We start from the raw sequence: 24,366 nt of genomic DNA, 5'->3' as shown, positions 1-24,366 counted from the left end.
GTCAAAAGAATTAAACAATAAAATGAAAAGAAGAAGAGATGGAAAGAGTTTTAATATTTGAATAAAGTTGTTTTGATTGATTGATTGATTGATTTCCCATTTACCTATTATATTGATTTGTTAATCCAAACTTTTAAATAGTGGTTTGTGATTGGGGATATGGGTTTTATAAACAATGCAATGAACCCATTGATGGACCTATCATGACATCACACTTGTTTAATTCTTTTTTTTCGCAAAGTTTGTCTTTTTCATCATAGAGTCAGATCTTCAAGAAGAGTCATTCGTTTTAACAAATAATAATAAGAATAATAATGTCGACTTCACCATGGTATAAATATGTGATTGCATTCTTTACACCTGTTGCTGTTGGAACAGGAATTACATGGATACTCATGCGTGATGGTGATAAAGATTTATCGGTACATATGATAAAATAGATCTACATTACATTGATATTAACACAAGTTCTCTACTATCTCTAACTACCTATATATGTATATATTACAGCAATTCAAACAAGAACAACCAGAAACACTTAAATTATATCACGAGAATAATGTAAAGATTATGAAACGTATTGTTGATTCGACCAAAGGTGATAAGATTGTATACTTTGCTGAAAAGGAAGTAGAGGTTTTACCATCTGTCAGTGACAGTACTACAAAGAATAATAATAGTGTTGATGCACAAAAAGGATTCTTATCAAGATGGTTTGGTTGGGGTTCATCATCGACAGATACATTGAAACAAGATAAACCATTAAAACAATCAGATGCTGTTGTAACATCAGCACCTACAATGGTGCCAACCAAACAACAAGCAAATCAACAAAAACAAGAAGATAGAATCAAACAATTACAAGAAGAAACTAAAAAGAAACAACAACAACAACAACAGAAATAATAATAATATCAAAAGTGTAAATAATAATAATAATAATATATAAATTAGCGATTCCTTTTTTTTCTTTTTTAGATACATTTGTTTTCTTCTTCTTCTTCTACTTTATTGGTTGGCTGCTACAATGGTAATTGGTTTCCAAGATTTAATTAATTTATCAAATGCACCAGTAATGATTAATGGATTGTTAATGTCATTGTGAAGATATAGAGTATTGATGGGAACACCTGGATGACCTTCATACTCTGTGATGTATTCACCATTGAATGCATTAAAACATTGAAGTGAACCATTGTCAAATGTGGCATACAAGACATTGTTGAAAAGGAGTAGATTGGATACAGATGACTTGTCAGTGACCAAGTCAATGGTACGTTCACACTCGTTGGTGGCGAGATTCCAGAATTTAATGGAACCGTCGTTTCCACCACTGATGAGACGACTATTGTCTTGAGAGAGGATAATCGATCTAACCCAACCTTGTTGTGCTCTAATGATATTTTGACAACGACCACTTGTAAAATCCCAACATCTAATCGATTCATCACTCGACGATGAATACAAGACGTTGTTGTGAAAAGCCAATGATGACACCCATCCAGAATGACCTAAAAACACTCTCTTGAATGTGCTATCAGTGACAGAGCAAACTCTAATCGTATGATCGTCCGATCCTGTAATTAAATAGGTCGGATGATCATTTCCACCATCCACCAATTGAATACAATTAATTACTTCATAGTGTCCACCAAATGTTTGAATTGAATTAAATTTATCATCCCATATTTGTACTGTCTTGTCATGTGATGCTGTTATAATTTTATATGAAGACGACATCGATTCAATGTCTCGTTGACCAATTTGATTTGTTATAATTAATCCCCAAACAGCTCCTCTTTTATGAATATATTTTGATTTTAATAGTTTTCCTTCCTAAATAAATAATATTAATAAGATGGATGATATATGTATATCTTTTCTTTCTATTCCTTTTTATAATTACATTTAAATCCCAAATTTTAATTGATTTATCAATTGAAGTTGAAAATAAAAAATTATTAAAAGAAGATACACAAGTTACAATATCAAAATGAGCTTTAAATATTTTGATTGGTTTTGGATTGTGTACAATTTCTTCTTCTTCTTGTTCTTTTTCTTTTGAACCATCTTTTTCTTTTTTTGGTGGTAATTTAAATATTTCTTTATAATCTACTTGATAATCTTTTACAAACCAAAGATTGTAATCAATGAATCTATCCTTTTTAGATCGATGACCAATGATACAATTATTGTGAATGATGATGGGTGATACATTGCGACGATGCGATAGCTTTAGATTAAAGTATGCTGTTCCATTTGGGAATAGAGCACGATCCAATTTCAAATATTTGATTTGATCTTTGTCTTTGGTATCTGGATGTTGTTGTAGATTGATTGCATTGCCCTTGAGAAAGAGTCTCATTGCAATTTGATCGTCAACCACTGGATTCAAGAATGAAATGACAGTCTCCATATACTTTATAGTCTTTGGATTTGATTTGATGTAATAGAATCCAGCACAAACATCATCGTCATCCTGTTGAATGATTAGATCCGATAGACCGTTGAATGAGAGGTCCAATTGTAAGATGTATTTTAACGGGTCGGCCATCCAAACGATATCAGTGTCTGTCCACAATACATTATAACCTCGTTTCAATACATCCAATACGACCAATGGTTTTTCATTACATATTGCTCTGAATCCAACACCACCATACGATTCACTCTCTTCTCCATACACACCTTCATTGTTGTTGGTTTCCAATGGTTTTTGAGTTTGATTGATCTCTTCATTCTCACCAATTTGATTGTACTGATCTCCAAGGTTCGATGATGATGTTGTTTCCGACGATACTACTACATTTGTACTGTGTTGATTATGGTCACCACAAGTTGCACATACTGATCGGTTGCACTCTGTACAATAGCTAGTAAACGGTTGACAATGTTGAAAGCACAGATTGATAGTTTGTCTCTTAAAGTTGATACTTGGTATATTGTTTCGTCTAAAGAATTGATGTGACTTGTCATCCAATGCAAACAATAGATATTTGCTATTCCAATCAACCGGTCTAATGATAGCAGTACTATCATCTCGGTCTTGTTGCGAGATACTCTTGATTAAATTCAATGTCATATCTCTAAACCCATAATTACACATCATTACTACAACATCTTTATTCTCCATCTTTCTTTTAAAATATAAGATATAGATAGATAGATAGATAGTAGATAGATAGATAGATAGATATCTCTGTGTCTCTATATATAATATATATATATATTTATATAATATCTTTGTGTTGAATGAAATTAAAAATAAACAAGGTGGGAGGTCAAGACTTGAACATCATCACCATAGTTTTTTTTATTTTTAAATTAGTATTACAATTTATTTACATTTATCTATTTGTTGACTTAAAGTCATCTCTTGATGACAAAGTGTTATGCTGCTAGATGAGGCATTGCATTTTGTTTTGTATGTTCGGCGGCAACCAAATCAAACAACTCTCTATTTTCTTTAAATTGAGTTGATATGTCAATTTCACAGGGATGGTCGATGACAGGTTCTATCAAGATTTGGTAGAGTTGACCAATACAACGAGCAACCGTATACATCGGACTCCATCCCTCTAATTCAGGAATCAAACAACAACATATACTTGAACTGATATTTGGATGATAGATTGGTGTTTGGATTGACATTGATGGTCTTTTGAAAGGATAGTCTATAGGGAGCTTCGCATGTACTTTAAATACTCCACCTGAATATGGTGTATCTGGCTAAATATATATATATATATTTAAAGGAAGGGGGTCAATAGATATCTATCTACATTTATTATTGATTAAGCTTCTTACAGGACCCATTATAGTAAATTCAAGTGTTAATGTATCATGATCAAATCGATCAAGTGTTGCCCAATTAGGATGATTATTTGACCAATCCATCATTTCCTTTTTAAAAAGAATTACATATTAGTTAGAGAATATATTCTGTACATTCAACCAACTTTAACATACTTTATTTACTCTTTTAAGCATTTCTTTAATTTACTTCTTTGTAGTTTGTCAAGATCTCTAATACAATTGGCTTGTTGATTGGAGGATAGACAGATCGATCGTCTAGAATAAATGAGTCTAGTTGAGCTCTTGGGCTACAACTAAACAGGTGGCACGCTATAAGCTCTTTACAAATGATTTAATTAAATTTTTAATTATTTTTGGTTCTGTTGATTTTCTTGATTTTGGTTAAAAAGTTTCTATTTAAAAAATCAGTGGACTGTAGCACAAACTACATTAATTGTTTTATTTTACATTCTCTCTCTTTATTATCTCTCTTTATATTATCTCCTTCTATGTCAATATATAATAATAATCATAATAGTAATAATCAAAATAATAATAAGAAATGTTAGAAAAGGAAATATTTTTAAAAGTTATCAATCACAAGTACTTGTTTAGAGTATTGGTTAATTGGATTCACCGACTCAATGATCAAGACACAAAGACCATTAATGCTCAGTTGGATCAACGAACTATCCTAACATACTCTGCATCTGCATTGTTAAGAGTACGAAAATACGAACAGATCAGAGATGCAGATTGGCTAATCAACAACCGACACTTTGTATTGATGGAGTACATGTTGAAGAGTGGACATCATTTGCACTTTACACCAGAGTCTATAAAAATGTTGGCCGAGAAAGCTCCCTATTTGTTGGACTGTGCAAAGAGGTATTACTTGGCATCCCCACGTACATCCATCGAGATTGTTAAAGTCATAAAATGCATTGAAACCGATCCATCTGGAAGAGCACTTGCAATGGCTTGTGATATGATTAGACGTGCATCTGCATTTGACGATCTACACGATATCTTTTGCGAGTTGGGTAACTATATCATTGGGCCTGCTAGTTTGGAGACAACAAAAAAGAGTGAGAAATACATAGACATTAAAAGATTCAAAAAGATACGTCCACTTGAATTACTTGGTGTCGCTGTAAAATCAGGTAATAGTGAGGTGCTAGACCTAGTTTATAAACTCTACCAAGACCGGTTCACTCTTTTAATTGCCAAAGATGTTGATGCTGGTGTGCAAGTCGAACGTGACTTGCTACTCGATCAAATGTTTCAAAGATTTGATCTCCATACATTTAAAAATTACATTTCAGACCCCAAACCAATTTTCAATCAAATGTCAACAAGTGTGTACAGTACGATGTTACATAAGTTAATGAAAAGTCCTTCACCTCTCCTCTCCAACAATAATTACAACAAATCAATCATCATCATTAATCATTTATTAAAAATTGAAAATGCAAAACAAGAAGATTTATTTGTTGTAGAGGATTGGAAAGAAGAGAAAGAGAAACTTGGTGGCACAGAAGCAATTAGAATATTATTTGAATTTATCGAAAAAAAACAATCAACTAAATCAATTGATTGATGAAAACTATGGGACCTCTACAACACCGGCATACATTACAGAAAATATATTGGACGAAATATTTAAACAACATTTTGGATCAAACCCAACCAACCAATCAACTAGAGAACTACTCGAAAAAACATTAAAAGTATTAGATGACCAACAAGATTTAAATTCGTATGCACCAATCAACCTTTACAAACTACTTGCAAAATATGGGTCGGTGGCAGACATAGAGTATTTGGTAGAGTTTACAAAGGAAGAGCATATCTATGGATTAAACGATGCATTGGATCATTCAAGATTGGTTCCCATTGCCAAATATTTTATTGATACATGGAAGGCATACATTCGAAGCAATACCGTATTGTTGGCCACTATGTTTTCCAATATCGATGTTTTAGAGTACTTCCTCTTGAAACAAAATATTGATATCAAATTTGATAAATCAATGTTGGATGCCGCCATGAATCAACAACTCGGTTTCAGTGCAATGAGACTGTTGCTCACCAAATTCACACCGCAAATATTCGAAACGTTAAATGCCCGCGGTGGTCACTACACCATTGAACATTTAAAGTGGTTGTGTGATCATTACATGATGCTCATCAAAAATCATGATGGTATGGTGTATAGTATCAAATCGGCACTTGTTACCAATCTCATGCGGTTCTCTTGTTTTTGGGGTAACTTGGTACTCTACAAACATTTGCGTAGCAAGATTGGTGATGCAGTCTATGAAGAACCTCTAGAACCTTACCGATTCAATGCTGTGGTTGGTGGAAACATGGATATGATAGAGTACCTCTATATCGACTGTCACTGCGAAATGAAAAACGTCAGATCGATGGATCACTTTGGTTCGGATGTTTGGAGTTTTGTAGCACATGTTCCAGATACTCGTATGTTTGACATTATGTACATACATCACATCAAGAGTGTATCGGCTCAACAATTTGCAAATTGTTTCAACTTGGCTATGAAATGTGGAAATATCGAGTTGATGACGTTTATGCTCAAAAAGATCAAGAAATACCATTCACTGCGTCTGCCAGAAGTACGCAGTAATCTAAGCAAGGCTCTACGAGAAGACAAGTTGTTTGTTGGTACCGTGTCGGGACTCTCTTTTCTCGTCGAAAATGACTTGATAGGTCTACAACGACAAAAGGAAATCCTATCAGGTGCCATTATCAATAGTAACCTTCCAGTGGTTAAATTACTCATCAATCATCTAATTCCTTTTCAAAAATGGTTAATTCAACAAAAAGAAAATAAGAAAGAAAAGGATAAAGAGGAAGAGGAAGAAGATAACCAAGAGGATAGTAAAATTAGTTATAACGAAGATGAAATAGAAGCATTAAAACCGATACTTTCAGATGAAATGGTAATGATTGTCAACCGAAATCCAAGTTTACAAAATATTAAAAATTATTTGGAATCAATCCATTATCTCTAACCAACAAACCGACAAAGAAAGAGAGAGAGAGAGATAAATGGATTGATGAATAATATTTCTTCGGTTGAAATGAACCGACTCCTCGCGTCTTGTCATGACAAGAATGACATTCAATGAAAGATCGTTTGTTCATCATCTTACTCGTCGAAAAAAAGTAAATTGCTTTTCCAAATTGGATTGCAACGCCCTTACCAAAAAAAAAAAAAAAAAACAAATTATACACTGCTCTTGGAAACCAAGGAGGGAAATTAAAATCAAGATAGAATAAATATTCAATCTAAAAACGACAAATTATTATTATTATTAAGTAATATTAGTAATAACACACACGCACACACACATAATTTAACAACTTTTAAGGTTCTATTTATTTTTTTAATACTTATATTATAATCACACAACAAACATATTTCTCTCTTCATTTTTCCCTTATTAAGGTAAATTTCACTTCAGAGTAATAATTAACAAGTACACACACGTAATACGAATTCAATTCAATTCAATTTTGTTTGATCTTATTTTTTAATTTTTTTAAAAGAATGAATTTGATTGGATGTTCTCATTGAATTAAAAGACAGAATTCTGTCTATTCTGTTTATTTAGTCTATACCCACCCCACCTATCACATGCATGCTACCATTCATTCATTCACCCATCGTCACACCAAAAACATTAATGTGGTAGGATTAGTATGGTGTGGGAAGTGGGAAAACAGAGAGAGTAGTGTTGGAGAGAGGAGAGAGGATAAAAACATAATTAATATTATTGGGGGAGGAGGAGTCATATCGATGTTTTCCTAATCTCTCATTCTCCTCTATTTTTGTTAATCCCATTCTCATACTCCTACTTTATAACATTACTTGATTAATTCATTCACCACCTGTATTTATTGTCTAATCGATAGATTCCTGTACTCATCCTCCTCTATTCTCACCGATCAACCTAAAATTCGATTTACTCACTCTCTATCCAATCCATTCCTTAAGCGTTTCCAATAATTATAAATACCTATCAATTTTGCATTCTTTCAATTCATAAATTATAATTATAATCTATCTTCTCTATCCATCAATCCATCCTTCCAAAAAGTTCCATCCATCAATCCTCTTTCAAGTGTATTTTATAATTATCATTTACAATCAATCATCTATTAATTAATTACAAAAAGGTAAAATTCAAAAACAAAAACATACATCAATCACTATTATCTCTATTTTTGTTTGTTTTTCGACAACTATTGTGAGAGGTGCGTTTTTACAACTAGACAATTCTACAATAACCGTACAACCATTACATTTATCAATTCAATCAACATCACATTGTGATTTGTGTTCAACCGTGCGTGTACATGCTTCCTTTTAATTTTATAGATTGAAATGACATCATTCTACATTCATTCTTTCATGTTGAATGATTGTGATTCATATCAAAAATCAATATTCGCAAAATCTCTTTCCAATCAATCTCTATTTCCCTACTTATCTTTAACAAGTATCAACAATAACAACAACTAGTACTAGTATTTTTTTTTTTGGTATTATGATTTATATTCGAACAATAATTTATAATTATTTTAAGAATAATCATCATTTAAAATCTAATAATAATATTATTAAAAAACAACCTTGTACTAAAAATAACAAAGATAATAGTAATAATAATAATATTATAATTTGACAGTGAGGAAAGTGATACAGTTACTACTACACATATACCACTTTAAAATTCACTATTATTATTATTTATTATTTTATTCAAAAAAAGTAATTAAAAAAAGCGAACATTACATACACATCTTCAAAATTTCCAAACAAACACAAATAATTGTTATTGTTTTTTTTATCATCTTATCCAATTAGTTGTGCAGATGCATTAAATTTTAATTTTTACCTTTTTTTTAAAAAGTATTTTTATTTTTATATTAATAATTTTTTTTTTTTATTATTCATCTATCTTTTACTTTTTTCTAGATTCTAAAGAAACAAAGATCAAATTATCATCTTTTTTCTATTATTTTTTATCTCTCAACCACAACAAATATCAAATTAATATTTATAATCAACAACAAACCCTCATATTTAAAAAAAGAAAGAAAAAGAAATGGAAGGAAAACTTAGCACCATTAGAGTCATGTTCCCAAATGTTACCTCTGAACACGCATTGGACGCTCTCAAGAGCAGCAACTGGAACATTGATCAAACCGTCGATTTATTGTTGGCCGAGATCGAAGCTGCCGAGATGGAAAGAAGAGAAAAGGTGGTCGCTACTAGAAAGCAAGACATCGTCTACCCACCACCACCCCCACCACCAGTTACCAACGCCTGTTTGGATGAAGAGAGTGAACGTATCTTGAATGAATTCTTGTTGATGGAGAAGCAACAACAACAACAACAACATGTTAGCATCCCAGCATTTGTTCCACCAGCTGTCGCTGTGTCTGTTCCAGCCATTGCAAACATGCCAGTTGAAAGCGACAAGTGGTCTCAAGTACCAGCTGTCGTACCACCCGCCACTGCCGCTTCGGTCATTCCAGCCAAGCTTGCACCCATCTCCACCCCAGTTGTCGTCCCACAACGTCTTGTTCCATCGATTGCCATCAAGGAGGAAGCCATCTCGCTCCCCGAACCATTGGTTGCCCAACGTATCGACCAAGAACAATTGGAAAGTGCTCAACGCGACATCACCCTCCTCCAATCCATCTCCAACACTTTGCGTGAACTCGAAAACGAAATCAAGAGCATCAACTTCCTCGGTGGAGTCAAGGAAGAGTCTGAGCAAGAAGTCGCCAAGCTCGAACACAACATCGACCAAGTCATTGCCAACCAAGAAAAGTATGGAGGCGACTCTTTGGACAACGACATGGCCAACCACAAGAAACCAAATGAAATCGTCATTCACCACCACTGTCTCGAAGGAGAGGAAGAGGAAAAGAGAGAGATGCCAAAGAAGTTGGTCGAAGATATCGAACGTGCCATCGAGCAAATGGAATCTTATTTCAACGTATCACTCGAACGTACTGAAAAGGCACTCAAATCGATCAAGGAGGAAATCGACAGTTGGAAGATCAAGGACAACGTCTTGAGAGTTGGTGGTACCATCAAGAGAGAGTTTGATGACATTATCTCATCCATCACTAGATACATCAACCCAATCGTCACTGAAGAACAAAAGAAGGAAAGAGCCGAAAAGAAGATCAGCCTCGAAAACAGACTCCAACAACTCCGTTCACGTAACAAACAAATGGAAGAGGAAAGAATGGCTGCTATCGCCATTGCTACCAACTCTGCTGTCCTTGTTGCTCCAGTCGTCGCTGAACCAGCTCCAGTCGTCACCGTCTCTCAACCAGCTCCAACCGTCTCTATCCAACCACCATCCATGGTCCAAGCATCATCTCTTCCACAAGGTTATTATTATTACAACGTTAATCAACCAAATGTTTACTATTTCCAACCAAACCCACTTCCAAATGCTCAATAAGCAATTTAATAATTTAAATCTAAAATAATCAATCAATATAATATAATATAATAATATACTAACGAATAATCAAAAAAAAATAATTAATAAGTAATTAATTAATAATAATAATAATAAGTAAACCTTTAATAATAATAATATAATATTCATATCATTCTCTTAAATATATCATATAATATATATTTTCCATCCATATTTATATACAAATAAAATAAAATGCTTGTTGTATTTATACAATTTTTAAAAATAATATTATTATTAATTATTCTATCTTTCTTATCTATTTTGATTTAAACCCTTTTAGAATTTGCTCTTTCCAAAAATCTATCTCTATTAACCAAGTATCTTTCATGTGTTCCTTCACCAATCTTTTTAGTGTCAAATGCTTCACATTTGAATGATACCTTTTTACTCTCGACTGAAGTGACAGTAGCAATAACTCTGACTTGTATTCCAAGTGGTGTAGCATCTAGATGTTGTACATTGATTGATGTTCCTACAGTTGTCATGTTGGCATCGATATTACCACGTAAAAGATCACATGATACACGTTCAAATAATGCTATCAACGAAGGTGTCGATAATACTTCTACATCTCCACTTCCAACATTGGTTGCCAATAAATCATTTGTTACAAGTGCTGTCAACTCTTGTGTGTCTCCTACACATACTCTTATTTGATTTGGTGGTGGTTGACAATTACTCATCTCTATATATATTGTATATCTATGTATGTATATTAATGATCGATTGATTCTGTCAAAGCTTTTGAACAAACAAAAGAGAGATCCCAACTTAAAGTAAAAAAATTCAATGAAACATTAATTAAAAATATTTAAAAAAGAGTACACACAAGTATTTATATAAATTATAGTGACAAGTTGTTATTCATTCATTCATTTATTCAATTTATTTATTTATTTATTCAATTTATATTTATTTATTTATATATTATATTATATTATAGTATCATGGACTCATTATTTAAATCATATGAAGATGATATGAAGAAATCATTAAACACTCTAGATACATTATTAAATACTATAAAATCATGTACTGATAATCGTAAGTAATTATATATATATATATCTTTCTTGTTGTTGTTGTTGTTTGTTGTTATTAATTCATTCATCTTCTTCTCTCTTCTAATAGAATCAAAACAAGAACCAATTAAAAAAGCAGAGATACTTATTAAATCGATTGATGAAGATATGGAGTCATTATCAATGGAAGCAAATAATTTAAACAAGTCTATATCTACGTATAGGGAGAGACTGATGAATGCAAAAACTTCATTAAAACAAATCAAAGGATCGTTGGACTATCAAAATAATATGAATCATTTGATGGAGGGTGGCAGTAGTGGTAGTAAAGCAATGTCAAATGACTTAAACACAAGAGAACGTATGGATAGAATACAGAAAACAATGGAAAGTGGAAATAGAATGATTAAACAATCAATCAGTCAAGTACAAGAGAATATTCAATTGACTGGAAACATAAACATGGAATTGGCAGCTCAAGGTGAACGACTTAAATCCTTTGACAAAAGATTTGATGATATTGATGGACAATTACAACAAGCTGATAAAACTATGAAAAAAATGGAAAAGAGATGGTTTGTTTAAATCCACATATTATCTAACAAGTTGTAATAATATCAATCACTATCATGATATATATATATATACTTTTTTAAAAACAAAAGGAAAGTTCCTTTTTTGTACATTAAAATTAATTAATTTTATTTGTGGTTGGTTAAAGAGAGAGAGGGAGAGATTCTAGAACATTTACCAACAACATTATCAAAGATAAGATTTCACATTACCTTTCACAGACGCTTCATCATCAATTATATACTTTTAAATGAAAGGAATTTAATAATAATAATAAATATATATATAAATTTGATTTTATTAATTAAGTTAATCTATCTCTTTTAAAAATGACCTAGGTCACAGGTTGAAATCATTATTGATGAAGAATTTAATTAATTAATTATTAAGATTTGGAATAAAACGATCAGCCGATGGTTGATTTAAGAAATGACATTGATCACGATAAACAGTATCATATAATATAAAGTATTTTCAATGAAAGGAATAAAGAACCAGCCGCAAGATTAAAGATCTTATGAACAAACGCCTCGTCTCGATCAAAACAGATATTTCTGTTTTGCCCTTTTTTTATCTGTTTTCCGCCAACTCCATCATGGTTGTTGCTCTCCTCTCTACGAAACGATTGATCCATTGCAATGATTGTTATACCACACAATTGCTTGTAACAAACAATTAAACAGAAACAAACATGTTATTTTATATTGTACTTTTACCAGCTTTATATTTAATCTTTTCTTTTGTAAGTAACAACAAAACAGAGTGAGATTGGTGTGTGTGTTGGTACATAGAATCTATTTACTAATCTATTTATATATATAATATTTGTAGATTAATAAGAATAGAGGATTATCAACAAAAGATCCAAAAAGACCATGGGCTGTACCAGTATTGGGTTCATTACATGTATTGGGTGATAAACCACATCGATCACTTGATACCTTGGCAGATACATTGGGATGTGATATGTATGCGTTGTGGATGGGTGATGCCTACAGTATAGTTTGTAGAGATGTTGAATCAATTAGAGAAATTTGGGTAAAGAGACATGACATTGTCGTCAATAGATATCATACCCCAACATCGGCCGTCTATTCAAACAACTATACAAACATTGTATCTGGTGATTTGGAAAGATGGACATTCAATAGAGGCATGGTATCACCATCATTTACCAAACTAAAGGTTAAAACCCATCATGCCAAAGTCGTTCAAAATCAATGTACTCAATTATTAAATCACATGAAAACTTTTGAAAAATCAAATACTTTGGTATGTACAAATAATAATAATAATAATAATAATCAAAATAATAATAATAATAATAATAATGAACTAAAAATAAGAATATTTAAATTGTACTAATAATAGATTCTATTCTATCTCTCTAGTTTAAACCAAGATTATATTTTAAGAAATTTACAATGAATATTATTACAAGAATTGCATTTGGATTTGATTCACCATTTGAAAAGGACAGTGAAGAATTTAAAGAAATAATTAAAAAGATGGACAGTATCTTTCTTAATGGTGGTACTGGTACATTGGGTGATTTTATTCATTTCCTAAGACCTCTATTCTTTTTCCGTAAGATCAAAAAACAAAAAAAATATCAACAAACCAAAAAGATTAATAATTAATTAATTATTTTTTTTTAGAAATGAAACTTGGAGGAACTGCAATGAGTGATCTTAGATCACTAATTAAAAAAATTTATGATGAACATATTACTAATCTTGATGAGAAAGAGTAAGATTTATTAACTATATCTTATTTAAAAAAATAATTTATTAATCTTTTTTTTTTATTTAAATTGTTTAGACCAAAAGATTTAATGGATGAAATGATTATTCAATCAACAGGTATGGATAATGAATGTGGAATTCTTAGTGTTGGATGTGATTTGTTGTTGGCTGGAACAGATACAACAGCAGCTTCATTAGAGTGGTTTGCTTTGAGAATGATTACCAATCCAGAGGTTCAAGACAAGGTATACCAAGAATTGGTATCTGTCGTTGGACATGGAAACCGTGTCGATGTATCCCACCGAAACTCGACCCCATTCACATTGTCTGTTATCAAGGAAGTACTCAGACTCAACCCAATCGCCCCTCTTGCATTGTCAAGAGCATCATCAGAGGATATGATTATTCAAGATCAATTTATTCCAAAGGGTACCCAATTTTTAATGAATATTCATGGACTACATAGAAACAAAAAGATCTATCAAAATCCAAATCAATTTATTCCAGAAAGATTTTTAGTTGATGTCCCTGCAGATGCTTGGATTCCATTTGGTATTGGTCAAAGAAATTGTATGCATAATGAAAATCAAAATCAAAAACAAATTGTTATGTGAGCAAATATTAATATTATTTATTTATTTTTGTTAAACAACTGTGTAGGTGTTGGTTTAAACTTGGCACTTGACGAATTATATGTTTCAATTTCCAATATGTTACTCAATTTTAAGTTTAGAGCTCCTGATAATGTTGAAATTGATTTTTCTGAAAGTATGTATATTCATTCATTCATTCATTACCATCCTGGTCTAAACAACCAATCATAAATCAAAGTTGATATTAACCAACCAATCCAATCCAATTAATCATGATATTTTTTAGCATTTGGATTAACCGTTCACCCTAGCAAGGAATATGGATTCTATTTGGATTCCAGACAACAACAACCTTCCAGAGCCTAATAATAATACTTAATAAAACAAATATCATGAACCATTCTTATAAAGAACCATTGCAACATCATCATTCTATTTCCTTTTTCAATCAGTCCATCCTTTTCCCACTTTATTTTTAGCCAATCAAATTCCCCCATTTTTGAAAAAAAGAATCAACGAACCGAACAGATATCTGTTGGTGTGTTGTAGGATGTTCCTCGTGCGCAAACATCTGTTGTGTTTTTAGCGGTTTGTGATCATGTCGATTGACAAGACAACTGTTACTATCCCCACAATGTTGCCAGAGCTCTGGTTGTCGTTGCTACCACTCATCTCTTCATCTTTATCTTTTTTCAATGATGATCATTAAATAGATAATTAACAGTTACAGATAGAAGTTTAGTTTATTTCTTTCCCTCTCTCTCAATCTATCTCAAAATGTCAACTATAATTTACATCTTGATTGCAGTTGTAATCTATTTACTTGTTTCTTTTGTATGTATATTTATCTCTCTCTCTCTCTCTCTATTTATCTATTTCTATCACTGATCATTCTAATCTAATCTCTTTCAATTGTAGAAAAATAAGAATACAAAGTTCTCATCAGCTGATCCTCCTGGACCAGTTTCATGGCCAATATTGGGAGCCCTTCCTTTGTTGGGAGACCTTCCACACCAAGGGTTCAAGCGTTTGGCAGACAAGTTTGGAGGCGTCTATTCTCTTTGGATGGGTGATACCTACACTGTAGTAGTCACTGATCCAAAGGTGATTCGTGAAGTTTGGATTAATAATCATGGTACTTTGTCCCAAAACTAAACAATATCTACAACAAACACATTTACTTACTTTTCTTTCCATTTGATAGAAAACTTTTTAAATCGTCATCATTCGCCTACTTATGCCTTGTACTCTAGTAACTACACCAATATTGTTAGTGGTGAAGACGAGAGATGGGTATACCAGAGAGGATTAGTATCTCCAACTTTTACCAAACTCAAGATTAAAGCTGTCAATAGTATTGTTCATTCTCAAGTAGATGGACTATTGGGACAAATGAAACTTTATGCAAAGTCTCAACAATTGGTATGATGAAATCATTCATAATAGAATTCTTTTATTCCATTTGTCATTCTCTAATCACTTTCTATCTATCTCTATTCTATACAGTTTAATCCAAGAATGTATTTTAAGAAATATTCAATGAATATTATTACAAAATTGGCTTTTGGAATGGAAACACCATTTGATAGTGAAACACCTGAATTTGTTGAATTAAACAGTAGAATTGATAAACTCCTTGTTGGAACTGGAGCTGGTCATCTTGGAGATTATATCTATGCTCTTCGTCCATTATACTTTTTCAAGTATGTCCTAAATTTCTTTTTACATTATATTTCCTTTTTATTTATTTATTTATTTATTTATTTATTTATTTATTTTTAGGATTTTCTTTGTAGGAAATATCATGACAGGTTTAAGATCTCATATTTCACAAATTTATCATAAACATGTAAAGAATTTAGATGAGAAAAAGTATGTAGAAAAAGAAAAAGAAAAAGAACCAGCTACGAAACAACACTAACCATTATTAACTTTCATTCATTTTAGTCCAAAGGATTTATATGATGAAATTCTTATTAATACAAAGGGAGTTGATAATGAATTGGGATTGGTTAGTATTGGTATTGATTTGTTGGTCGCAGGAACAGATACTAGTTCTTTAACCTTGGAATGGCTCGTTTTACGTCTTCTTCAAAACCAACATGTACAAGAAAAGATTTATCAAGAATTGTTGGATGCTGTTGGAAAGGGTGGTCGTGCCGACATTTCTCATCGTAGTAGCACTCCATACACTGTCGCCACTATCAAGGAAGTACTCAGAATGAATCCAATCGTTCCATTGGCATTGAACAGAACATCCAAAGAAGCTGTCACTTGTGGTGGTTATTATATTCCAAAGGGTGTACGTATCAAAAAAAATATATATAAAATTTTATAGACAATGATGTTAATTTAAAGTTATTATTTAGACTCAAATGGTTATGAATGTATATAGTGTACATTTGGATGAAAAATTATATCCAAATCCACATGTATTTATGCCAGAGAGATTTTTGGGAGAGACACCAGCTGACAGTTGGCTTCCATTTGGCATCGGACCAAGAAATTGTGTAGGTTTAAACCTTGCCCAAGATGAATTGTATTTGGCTGTTTCCAACATGCTCCTCAACTTCAAGTTTAGACCTGCAACTGAAAAGATTGATTTCACTGAAAACTTTGGTCTCACTATGAAGCCTAATCCATTTAGTTTCTATGTAGACTCTAGATAAAACAATAGAAAAGAATCAAAAACTTTTCAAAAAAAAAAAATAACCTTTTTGTTTAAATTTAAATCTTTTCCATTTATTTATTTAAAATAAACATAAATAAAATAAAACCAAAAGAGAAAATAGAATGGTCATTGGATTGACAATAGTTTTGTTGCCACTTGACAATGCTTTGTAAGGTGTGCATTGATCAGTATATTTCTTGTAGTTGCCCATACATTCATTCTTGATACACTCATTCATTAGGATATTTGGAGAGTTGTCATAGGGACAACTATTCTTTTCCATACAATTAATCAATTCCTTGTGACAGAGAATACATAATGGTTTAAAATTGAGTTGAGTTTCATTATGACAAACCATTCTATTTGATGATAAATCATATGAACAATATTCATTTACCCTACAATCACATGCTGATAAACATTTTTGATTTGATATTTTAAGTTCATCACATGTTCCATTATTACACTAAACAAAGAAATTAAATAAATAATTAAATACATAAATAAACAAATAATCATTCATTATTTCTTTTGTTTACATACATAGAGATGAGTTTCACATTCATAAATATCTTTACATTTATCACCTTTTCCTTGTTGGAATCTATCAGTACATTCGCCATTGATACCACATATTTTCTTTGATAGACATTGTTCGCTAATTTGGCATTTTCCATCACTTTTAGGTTGACATTTACCATCCATGCAATATTGATTCCATGGACAATCCAAATGTACTGTACATCCACTATTTGACACTACACAAATACCATTTGTACATTCTGTACTATTTCCAATACAATTACTATCAATGGTACATTTTGATCCAATCCTAAGAAAATAAAAAAAGTAAATACCATTAAAGTTTTGCAGCATCACAATAGATCATGGATTTCTCTTACAATTGACCAAGATAATTTTCGCATGTTCCATTCTTGCAATATAAACCAACATCACATCTTGTTGAGTTATCACATTTACTACTTTCTTTTAAGGCTCCAACACAAGTTCCATTTAAACAATATGAATATCGATCACATTGTAAATTATAATTAATTGTTCTAAAAAATAAAAAAAAGTTAATATAAATAAAAGTAGTTTGATGATTTTGGTATAATACATACAGTTGAGATACACAAGTTTGACCTTCATGTAAATTAATTGAGCACTCTTGTATAATAATTGGGATGATATCCTTTCTTCCATCTACCAACAAAAATGGAATGATATACAACAATAATAAAACAAAAGAGATCTGGAGAAATTTCATTATTCTCTCTCTCTATTTATATATATTTATAATTTAAATAAATACTATGTTTATTTATAAAATTAAAAATATTATTATTATTAAATAAATAAATTCATCTCTGAATGTGAACACATTTGTCATGTCCATTGTGTTTGTTATGTTATGTTTCACTCTACTACTCCTCCTTCCTACTCTGACTTGTGATCTAAAAGATTTATATTATTACTATTGCTATTACTATTATATATTACATCTTCACCCTTTTTCCCCACTTACAAATTACAAGTTTTTTTTTTTTCCTAATTATTATTATTACTATTATTATTATTATTATTATCTACATGTACAACAATAGATTGACTACAAACATGTCCATCGTAACCCACATCCACAATGTGTTTGTGTGTGTGTGTTCGTTTTGTTTCGTTGCTCTCACACTCTCTCTATTTTTTAGAGTTGTCTCTATGGTTTCCTAATTTACTGAATCTTGGTGGTGTTGTTGAAGTTGGTCTAACTAGTATGGTTGGTGATTGTATTCTAATGGTAGTTCTTGTTCCTTCTTCATTGCTTAGATCTTGTGATGATGATAGAGACAAGGATATTGGTGTGTTTTTCTCTGGACTTCCAAAGATATTTAATGCTCTATCTTTACTTGCTGAAAGTGGAGTGTTTGGTGTTATTGGTGTTGTTGGTGTCTGTTGATCCACTGGTGTAGGTTCTTCTTTAATTGGTTGTATTAGTTGTTGTGATGGTTGTTCATCTTTTACAGGTGGTTGAGCAGAAGGAGGTGGTTGTACCTTTGTTTCTTCCAATTCTTTTTCTTTTGGTTGTTGTTGTGTTTCAACTGGTACTACTTGATCCTCCTCTTGTTGTTGTTGTTGTTGTTGTTGTTGTTCGATGGCTAGAGATTCATTTTCATCGGCCAATGTAGTAGTAGTTGTGGTAGTTGTAGTGGTAGTCTTTGTAGTGGTAGTAGTAACTGTTGTAGAATCGGTAGTGCTTGTACAAGTAGTCGTTTTGGTACTAGTCACATTATCAGGTGATGATGATAGTAAAGGTGCAGTAGCAACAGTAGCAGGTGATGTAGATGAAGAGGAAGAAGCAGACACTACTGCTACTGGTGCACTACTACTACTACTACTATTGTTGTTATTAGATGCTCTTGGTGATAATGCTGTTGATGCAGGTGTATTTACAACCACTGGTGAAGGTGATCTCGTTGATAATCGACTAGTAGCATTATCTTTTTTGGCAATAGCAATAGGAGGTGTCGATGATTTCGAAGGTGATATTTGTGTTGGTGGTTTGGATGATGATACAGAAGAAGAAGAAGAAGAGGGTTGTTGTACTGGTGTAGTAGTAATGTTTGCAGCAGCCAATGCAGCAGCAAGAGAAGATGCAGAGGTAGTTGTGGAAGTATTAGTGGTCAATAATCTTGGTGTCTGAGGTGATGATGAATAATATGAATCTCTATTGTTATTGTTGTTAAGAAGAAGGTTCGTTGACGCTGGTCTACTCCCATCTGTTGTTGTTGTTGTTGTTGCAGCTTGTGATGCAAAAGTTAACTTTATACCTATTAAACTTAAAGTACTTAGGAATTGATCTATATAGAAACATAAATAACTATTAGTCAGGTCTTACAACGATTGATTGATTGATTGGTTGGTGTGTGTGTGTTAGATAATATCTCTTACAAAAGGTGATAGTTGTATTTCTAAAGATGAGAAAGCTCTCAAACGAAGGAAGAGTGAATGGTGAATCTGTTGGTTGTTGGACCGATCCATTTGAATATTTAGAGTAGTCTTCCTTTGATATGAATCCTTTTGATTGAGTATCTATCGTCTTGAAGATTCTTTCAAACACTTGAATCTCCTTTAAAGTAAATCTCTCACTATTTAAAAATGGGTCATATACTTTGAAAGGATTAATAATCGTTGAGTGATTCATTGCTACTATTATTATTATTATCTATTATCTATTGTTACAAATATCTCTTTACATATATATTGGGGATTTTAAATGTTTTTCTTCCTTTAAAAACTTGGGGTTAGGGTTAACCCAAACGCATTTTTAAATATTTGACTAATTGAAGAACTCCAGTTCAAATTATACAACTGAATAGTTTGGTAGGTGGTTCATCTGCAGAAACAATAATTATATATATATATATATATATTGATTATAGATTGTGGGGAAATATTTATTGTATTTGAATTAAGTTGGCTGGGAGTGCCCATGGTTGTTGACAACTAACTTGTTGTTCCATAGATGAGTGACAGGATTGTTTAACATAAAGCGAGGTCAAGTTGTAATTGCTTTTGGCAAACAGCTTGTGGATAAATAAAAAGGCAACCGTCGTACTTGGAACGGGCATTACCACGACAGTCTTAAGCATTGGCAAAGGAGAGACAAAACATGGCAATGATAACCATTAAAAAGAGGATTCGAGCGCCAATTTCTAATTTGATTTGAAATTTGAAATGAAATCAAAAGTGTTGATATATGTCAATCCAAATGACAGAATAATTAATTGTATTGTTTTGTTAATTGCACCAAATAAATCATATTTATCCAACGCAATGCAGGACCCATTGCAATTTTTATTCTCTAAAAATCAAACTCTAGGTCATCAAGATCAATTTGAGATATTGATTGCCCTTGTCCATATGTAGTAGTAGTAGTGCTTGTTGTAGAAGTGGTGAATTGACTATTTACATTATTATTATTATTATTATTATTATTATTATTATTATTATTATTATAATTATTATTATTATTTTGATTATTTTGATTATTTGTTAATTGTTGATTATTATTAATATTTCGGTTATTATTGTTATTGTTATTTGTTATTTGTTGATTATTATTATTTTGATTATTATTATCTTGATTTGAAATACTTTCAATTTTTTGATAAAATTTGACAACACCTTGATCAACCTTGAAATGTTTAGGTTTTGCAGGAGTTTTTAATTGCAATCCTTCGAGTGATGTTGCTCTACTGAGAGCTACATATGCTTGTCCATTTTGAAAGGTTCCATCGAGATCGACTATCAATCTGTCAATGGTCATACCCTGACTTTTATGTATAGTCAAAGCCCAAGCCAATGCCAGTGGTAACTGACGCCTAGAGGCAACTGTCAGACTGCCAATTTCTATTTTCCAAATTTCAATACCGACAACAACCTCTGCCCCACTAGCAAATCTAACCACTGGTTGCACAATGTCACTATCTGAGAATCCAATCACCACTCCTCTTGCTCCATTGACCAAACCTTGTTCAAAATCCAAATTCTTTAGTAGAATCACTTGTGATCCAATCTTTAGTGTCAGAGATTGTGGTGCTTGCATATTATCAAATGTCTTTCTATAATTGTCCGAACCTACATCCACCGCTGTAAATGTCATCCCCTCGGTTGTCAATTGATCCAATTTCTGTTGATTTTCTTTATCTACTTGAATTCTTTTTGGATCTAAAAAATAAACAATTAGTTAGAAAATATATATATATATAATATATTTAATACTTTGATACATACAAAGAATAGTTGGAATGATACCATCTGAACGTTGTAAATTATTGTTTACACATTTTTGATTTAAATAGTCTATTGATTTATAATCAAAAGTTCCAAATCTAATTTGATTCAATAGATCAACAAATTGAGAATCCTTTTGACGAAAAACTTGACGAAGAAGGATACATCTTTCAATAACACTCTCCCAACACTTTGCATCAAAACAATAGGGTGATGCTCTTTTTGCAGATTGATCCAACATTGATAAAAGATCATCTGCAGGATCTCCACCACCACCATAATTATTATTATTATTTTGATTTTGTTGATTATTTGTAACTGGAGAAAGTTGAAAGAAATCACCAACTAGAATAACTTGAACACCACCAAATGAACGTTTACTTTTTCTAATTGATCTTGCAATTTCTTCAATCTTGTCAAATAGATCCGAAGATATCATTGATACTTCATCGACAATGAGAGCTTTACAGGTTCTCCAACGATTAAAAACAGTTTGATTGTTTTCAATGTAGGTTATATAATCTCGCGCCGATTTGTCACCTAGACTAACACCGGCAAATGAATGTAGTGTTGTTCCACCAACCGAACATGCAGCAATACCAGTACTCGCTGTTACGTGTACCTTGTCACTACCATATAATTGTCTGAGACATTTAACAATCTCTTTCAACACAAAACTCTTTCCAGTACCTGCACTACCTGTAAAGAATAGATTCTTTCCCTCCAATACATAGTTGACAATTGCTTTCTGTTCTTCGGTTAGTGTTGATGATATTTCTATTTGATCTTTTTTAAGTACCGCTACCGAAGAAGACGGACGAGATTGTTGTTGTACCGGTGATGATAGAGTCGATGTAAACTTTGGTGGTACATTTCCATATGGACCACCTCGTTGGTTGGTCATACTCGATGCAGAGAATTGATTTAATTGAGATGATATAGATGATTGACCACCCAACAATGATCTTGTTGTTGTAGTTGTAGTAGTTGGTACAATTGGTTTAATTGGTTGTACCATTGATAAATGTGAAGGTAAATCAAAGTCATCATCACCTCCATTACTTCTTTTTAATACTCCATTTACAGAAAGGAATGAGTGTACTTTTTTTGGTTGTTGTAAACTATTATTATTATTATTATTATTTAACAAAGAAGAGGATGATGATGTTGTTGTAGATGTAGATGTATTATTATTCTTATTTAAGAGAAGAGATGATGAAACGAATCCACCTCCACTACTACTACTTCCCATCGGCGCATTATAAACAATCGATGAAACGACAGCACCATGATCCTTCTTTACTTTTGGTTCTTGTTTCTTCTGCTGAACAATGATATTGCTTTGATCTTGAAGGTTATTATTGTCGTCGTCATCTTCAGTCGACTTTCTTTTCTTAAATGTAGGATTAGATTGACCAAAGTATTTAGACTGGAGTTGCTGAGATGATTGCGAGGAGGAGGAGGAGGAGGAGGAGGGAGTAGGTGGTGTTGATTTAACAGTAAAGAAATCAGTAATCTGTGAATTGTTAATCAACGATGTATCTGTATTATTATTATTTCTTTTAGTTCTTTTCATTATAAAAGTAATAATGGGGATTAATATATACAAAAAAGCGCCAAAACTATCAAAAGTGTATAATTCTGAGAAGAAAGAATATAATGTATAAAAATAAATCAAATGCCTTGTTTCTTTCGTTTGTTTACTCCAACCAATTTAGTTCATTCACGACCAGACTCAAAATATCGATGTACGGTAAGAATGATTGTGACAAGCATCTTTGACGAGTGAGTACAACAAACAAGTTGACCATCAACATAAGATCAAAAGTATTATATCAATCAAACGAACGATCTTTCGTTCGAAAAAAGCACGACCAGTAATCAACAATCAATACTGTATGCGATAGATCATCCTCAATTTCAGACTTTGATCGTACTACAGTTGATATCTCTTAGGAGATGTTCTGAATAGTATTTATCATCTTGTTATTGATAGACGCATGGGAGCAAATCACATTCTGAGAGTAAAAACAAACAATTGCCCGCTCTTTGGAAAAAAAGAATTTTTTTAATTTTTAAACAGTTTCAAATGCGATCATTGAAAAGACCGTGAGTAGGTTTGAAATATTTCATTTATTTATTTAATATTATTTTAATTAATTTGGTAGAGAAGAAAGAGTCATCTTCTCAACACGTAGTTCATTTCGTGCCTTGACGTTCTTTTTGAACTCAAGGCAGTGGGCACTCTAATTTTCTGACCCTTCCTGGGCATCAATGTTCTTGACATCTGGTTGGATCGGCATAGCTCCATGCTCCAAAGGGATGGGAACATCAAAACTTGGTTTCTTTGTAGTCTGCTTGTCTCTTTGTTCCATACCTGGCCTGGAGGCGCTCGAGTGCTGCATTATATGCTGGAGCATATGTTGATCTGTTCAACGGAGAGTTGACATTGGCTGGCCTGGCATAAGGGTCATATCGAATTGGATGACCTTGAGACTGGTGGTTCTCTCGTCGGTAACTGTCACGGTTCGATTGTGACTGGCGGTCATTGGCAAATGATTGGTTGGCAGACATTGTTGAGACTGGGCTAAACGAAATTGGTGATAATGGGTAATCGATGGGTTCGTCTTCTTGTAT

The 24,366-nt window shown here is 32.2% G+C and overlaps 10 protein-coding genes across 10 annotated transcripts; 5 read left to right on the top strand and 5 right to left on the bottom strand.

The window, feature by feature from the left end:
* Nucleotides 1-314: 314 nt before the first annotated feature.
* Nucleotides 315-906, top strand: DFA_01317 (uncharacterized protein; the record flags this gene model as incomplete). Its single annotated transcript, XM_004359226.1, has 2 exons — nt 315-422; nt 511-906. 2 exons carry the CDS (start codon nt 315-317, stop codon nt 904-906), a joined length of 504 nt encoding a protein of 167 aa, XP_004359283.1.
* Nucleotides 907-1,008: 102 nt separating this feature from the next.
* On the bottom strand, nt 1,009-3,133 carry agtA (WD40 repeat-containing protein; the record flags this gene model as incomplete). Its single annotated transcript, XM_004359225.1, has 2 exons — nt 1,009-1,836; nt 1,907-3,133. 2 exons carry the CDS (start codon nt 3,131-3,133, stop codon nt 1,009-1,011), a joined length of 2,055 nt encoding a protein of 684 aa, XP_004359282.1.
* Nucleotides 3,134-3,390: 257 nt separating this feature from the next.
* DFA_01315 (uncharacterized protein) lies at nt 3,391-3,990 on the bottom strand (the record flags this gene model as incomplete). The annotated part of the gene is made up of 3 exons (XM_004359224.1): nt 3,391-3,729; nt 3,808-3,903; nt 3,970-3,990. The coding sequence occupies 3 exons, from the start codon at nt 3,988-3,990 to the stop codon at nt 3,391-3,393; spliced, it is 456 nt and encodes a 151-aa protein (XP_004359281.1).
* Nucleotides 3,991-4,357: 367 nt separating this feature from the next.
* On the top strand, nt 4,358-8,416 carry DFA_01314 (uncharacterized protein; the record flags this gene model as incomplete). The annotated part of the gene is made up of 5 exons (XM_004359223.1): nt 4,358-4,958; nt 5,028-5,266; nt 5,295-6,761; nt 8,204-8,324; nt 8,412-8,416. 5 exons carry the CDS (start codon nt 4,358-4,360, stop codon nt 8,414-8,416), a joined length of 2,433 nt encoding a protein of 810 aa, XP_004359280.1.
* Nucleotides 8,417-8,933: 517 nt separating this feature from the next.
* DFA_01313 (uncharacterized protein) lies at nt 8,934-10,310 on the top strand (the record flags this gene model as incomplete). The annotated part of the gene is made up of 1 exon (XM_004359222.1): nt 8,934-10,310. The coding sequence occupies one exon, from the start codon at nt 8,934-8,936 to the stop codon at nt 10,308-10,310; it is 1,377 nt and encodes a 458-aa protein (XP_004359279.1).
* A 290-nt stretch (nt 10,311-10,600) lies between these two features.
* DFA_01312 (uncharacterized protein) lies at nt 10,601-11,017 on the bottom strand (the record flags this gene model as incomplete). Its single annotated transcript, XM_004359221.1, has 1 exon — nt 10,601-11,017. The coding sequence occupies one exon, from the start codon at nt 11,015-11,017 to the stop codon at nt 10,601-10,603; it is 417 nt and encodes a 138-aa protein (XP_004359278.1).
* Nucleotides 11,018-11,281: 264 nt separating this feature from the next.
* DFA_01311 (uncharacterized protein) lies at nt 11,282-11,941 on the top strand (the record flags this gene model as incomplete). The annotated part of the gene is made up of 2 exons (XM_004359220.1): nt 11,282-11,378; nt 11,466-11,941. 2 exons carry the CDS (start codon nt 11,282-11,284, stop codon nt 11,939-11,941), a joined length of 573 nt encoding a protein of 190 aa, XP_004359277.1.
* Nucleotides 11,942-12,620: 679 nt separating this feature from the next.
* Nucleotides 12,621-16,936, top strand: DFA_01310 (uncharacterized protein; the record flags this gene model as incomplete). Its single annotated transcript, XM_004359219.1, has 13 exons — nt 12,621-12,671; nt 12,761-13,201; nt 13,321-13,516; nt 13,588-13,678; nt 13,751-14,244; nt 14,335-14,442; nt 14,992-15,101; nt 15,186-15,402; nt 15,472-15,689; nt 15,774-15,970; nt 16,050-16,139; nt 16,215-16,569; nt 16,637-16,936. 13 exons carry the CDS (start codon nt 12,621-12,623, stop codon nt 16,934-16,936), a joined length of 2,868 nt encoding a protein of 955 aa, XP_004359276.1.
* Nucleotides 16,937-17,017: 81 nt separating this feature from the next.
* Nucleotides 17,018-23,305, bottom strand: DFA_01309 (uncharacterized protein; the record flags this gene model as incomplete). Its single annotated transcript, XM_004359218.1, has 8 exons — nt 17,018-17,404; nt 17,482-17,770; nt 17,841-17,999; nt 18,063-18,144; nt 18,672-19,793; nt 19,885-20,081; nt 20,811-21,663; nt 21,730-23,305. The coding sequence occupies 8 exons, from the start codon at nt 23,303-23,305 to the stop codon at nt 17,018-17,020; spliced, it is 4,665 nt and encodes a 1,554-aa protein (XP_004359275.1).
* Nucleotides 23,306-24,060: 755 nt separating this feature from the next.
* On the bottom strand, nt 24,061-24,303 carry DFA_01308 (uncharacterized protein; the record flags this gene model as incomplete). The annotated part of the gene is made up of 1 exon (XM_004359217.1): nt 24,061-24,303. The coding sequence occupies one exon, from the start codon at nt 24,301-24,303 to the stop codon at nt 24,061-24,063; it is 243 nt and encodes an 80-aa protein (XP_004359274.1).
* Nucleotides 24,304-24,366: the final 63 nt, after the last annotated feature.

This window comes from Cavenderia fasciculata, assembly GCF_000203815.1.
Source record: "Cavenderia fasciculata unplaced genomic scaffold Scf_Dfasci-F-a-25c12.r2-5, whole genome shotgun sequence".
Taxonomy (NCBI): Eukaryota; Evosea; class Eumycetozoa; order Acytosteliales; family Cavenderiaceae; genus Cavenderia; species Cavenderia fasciculata.
The sequence above is the reverse complement of the archived record's forward strand: the minus strand, read 5'-3'. Positions and strand labels throughout refer to the sequence as shown.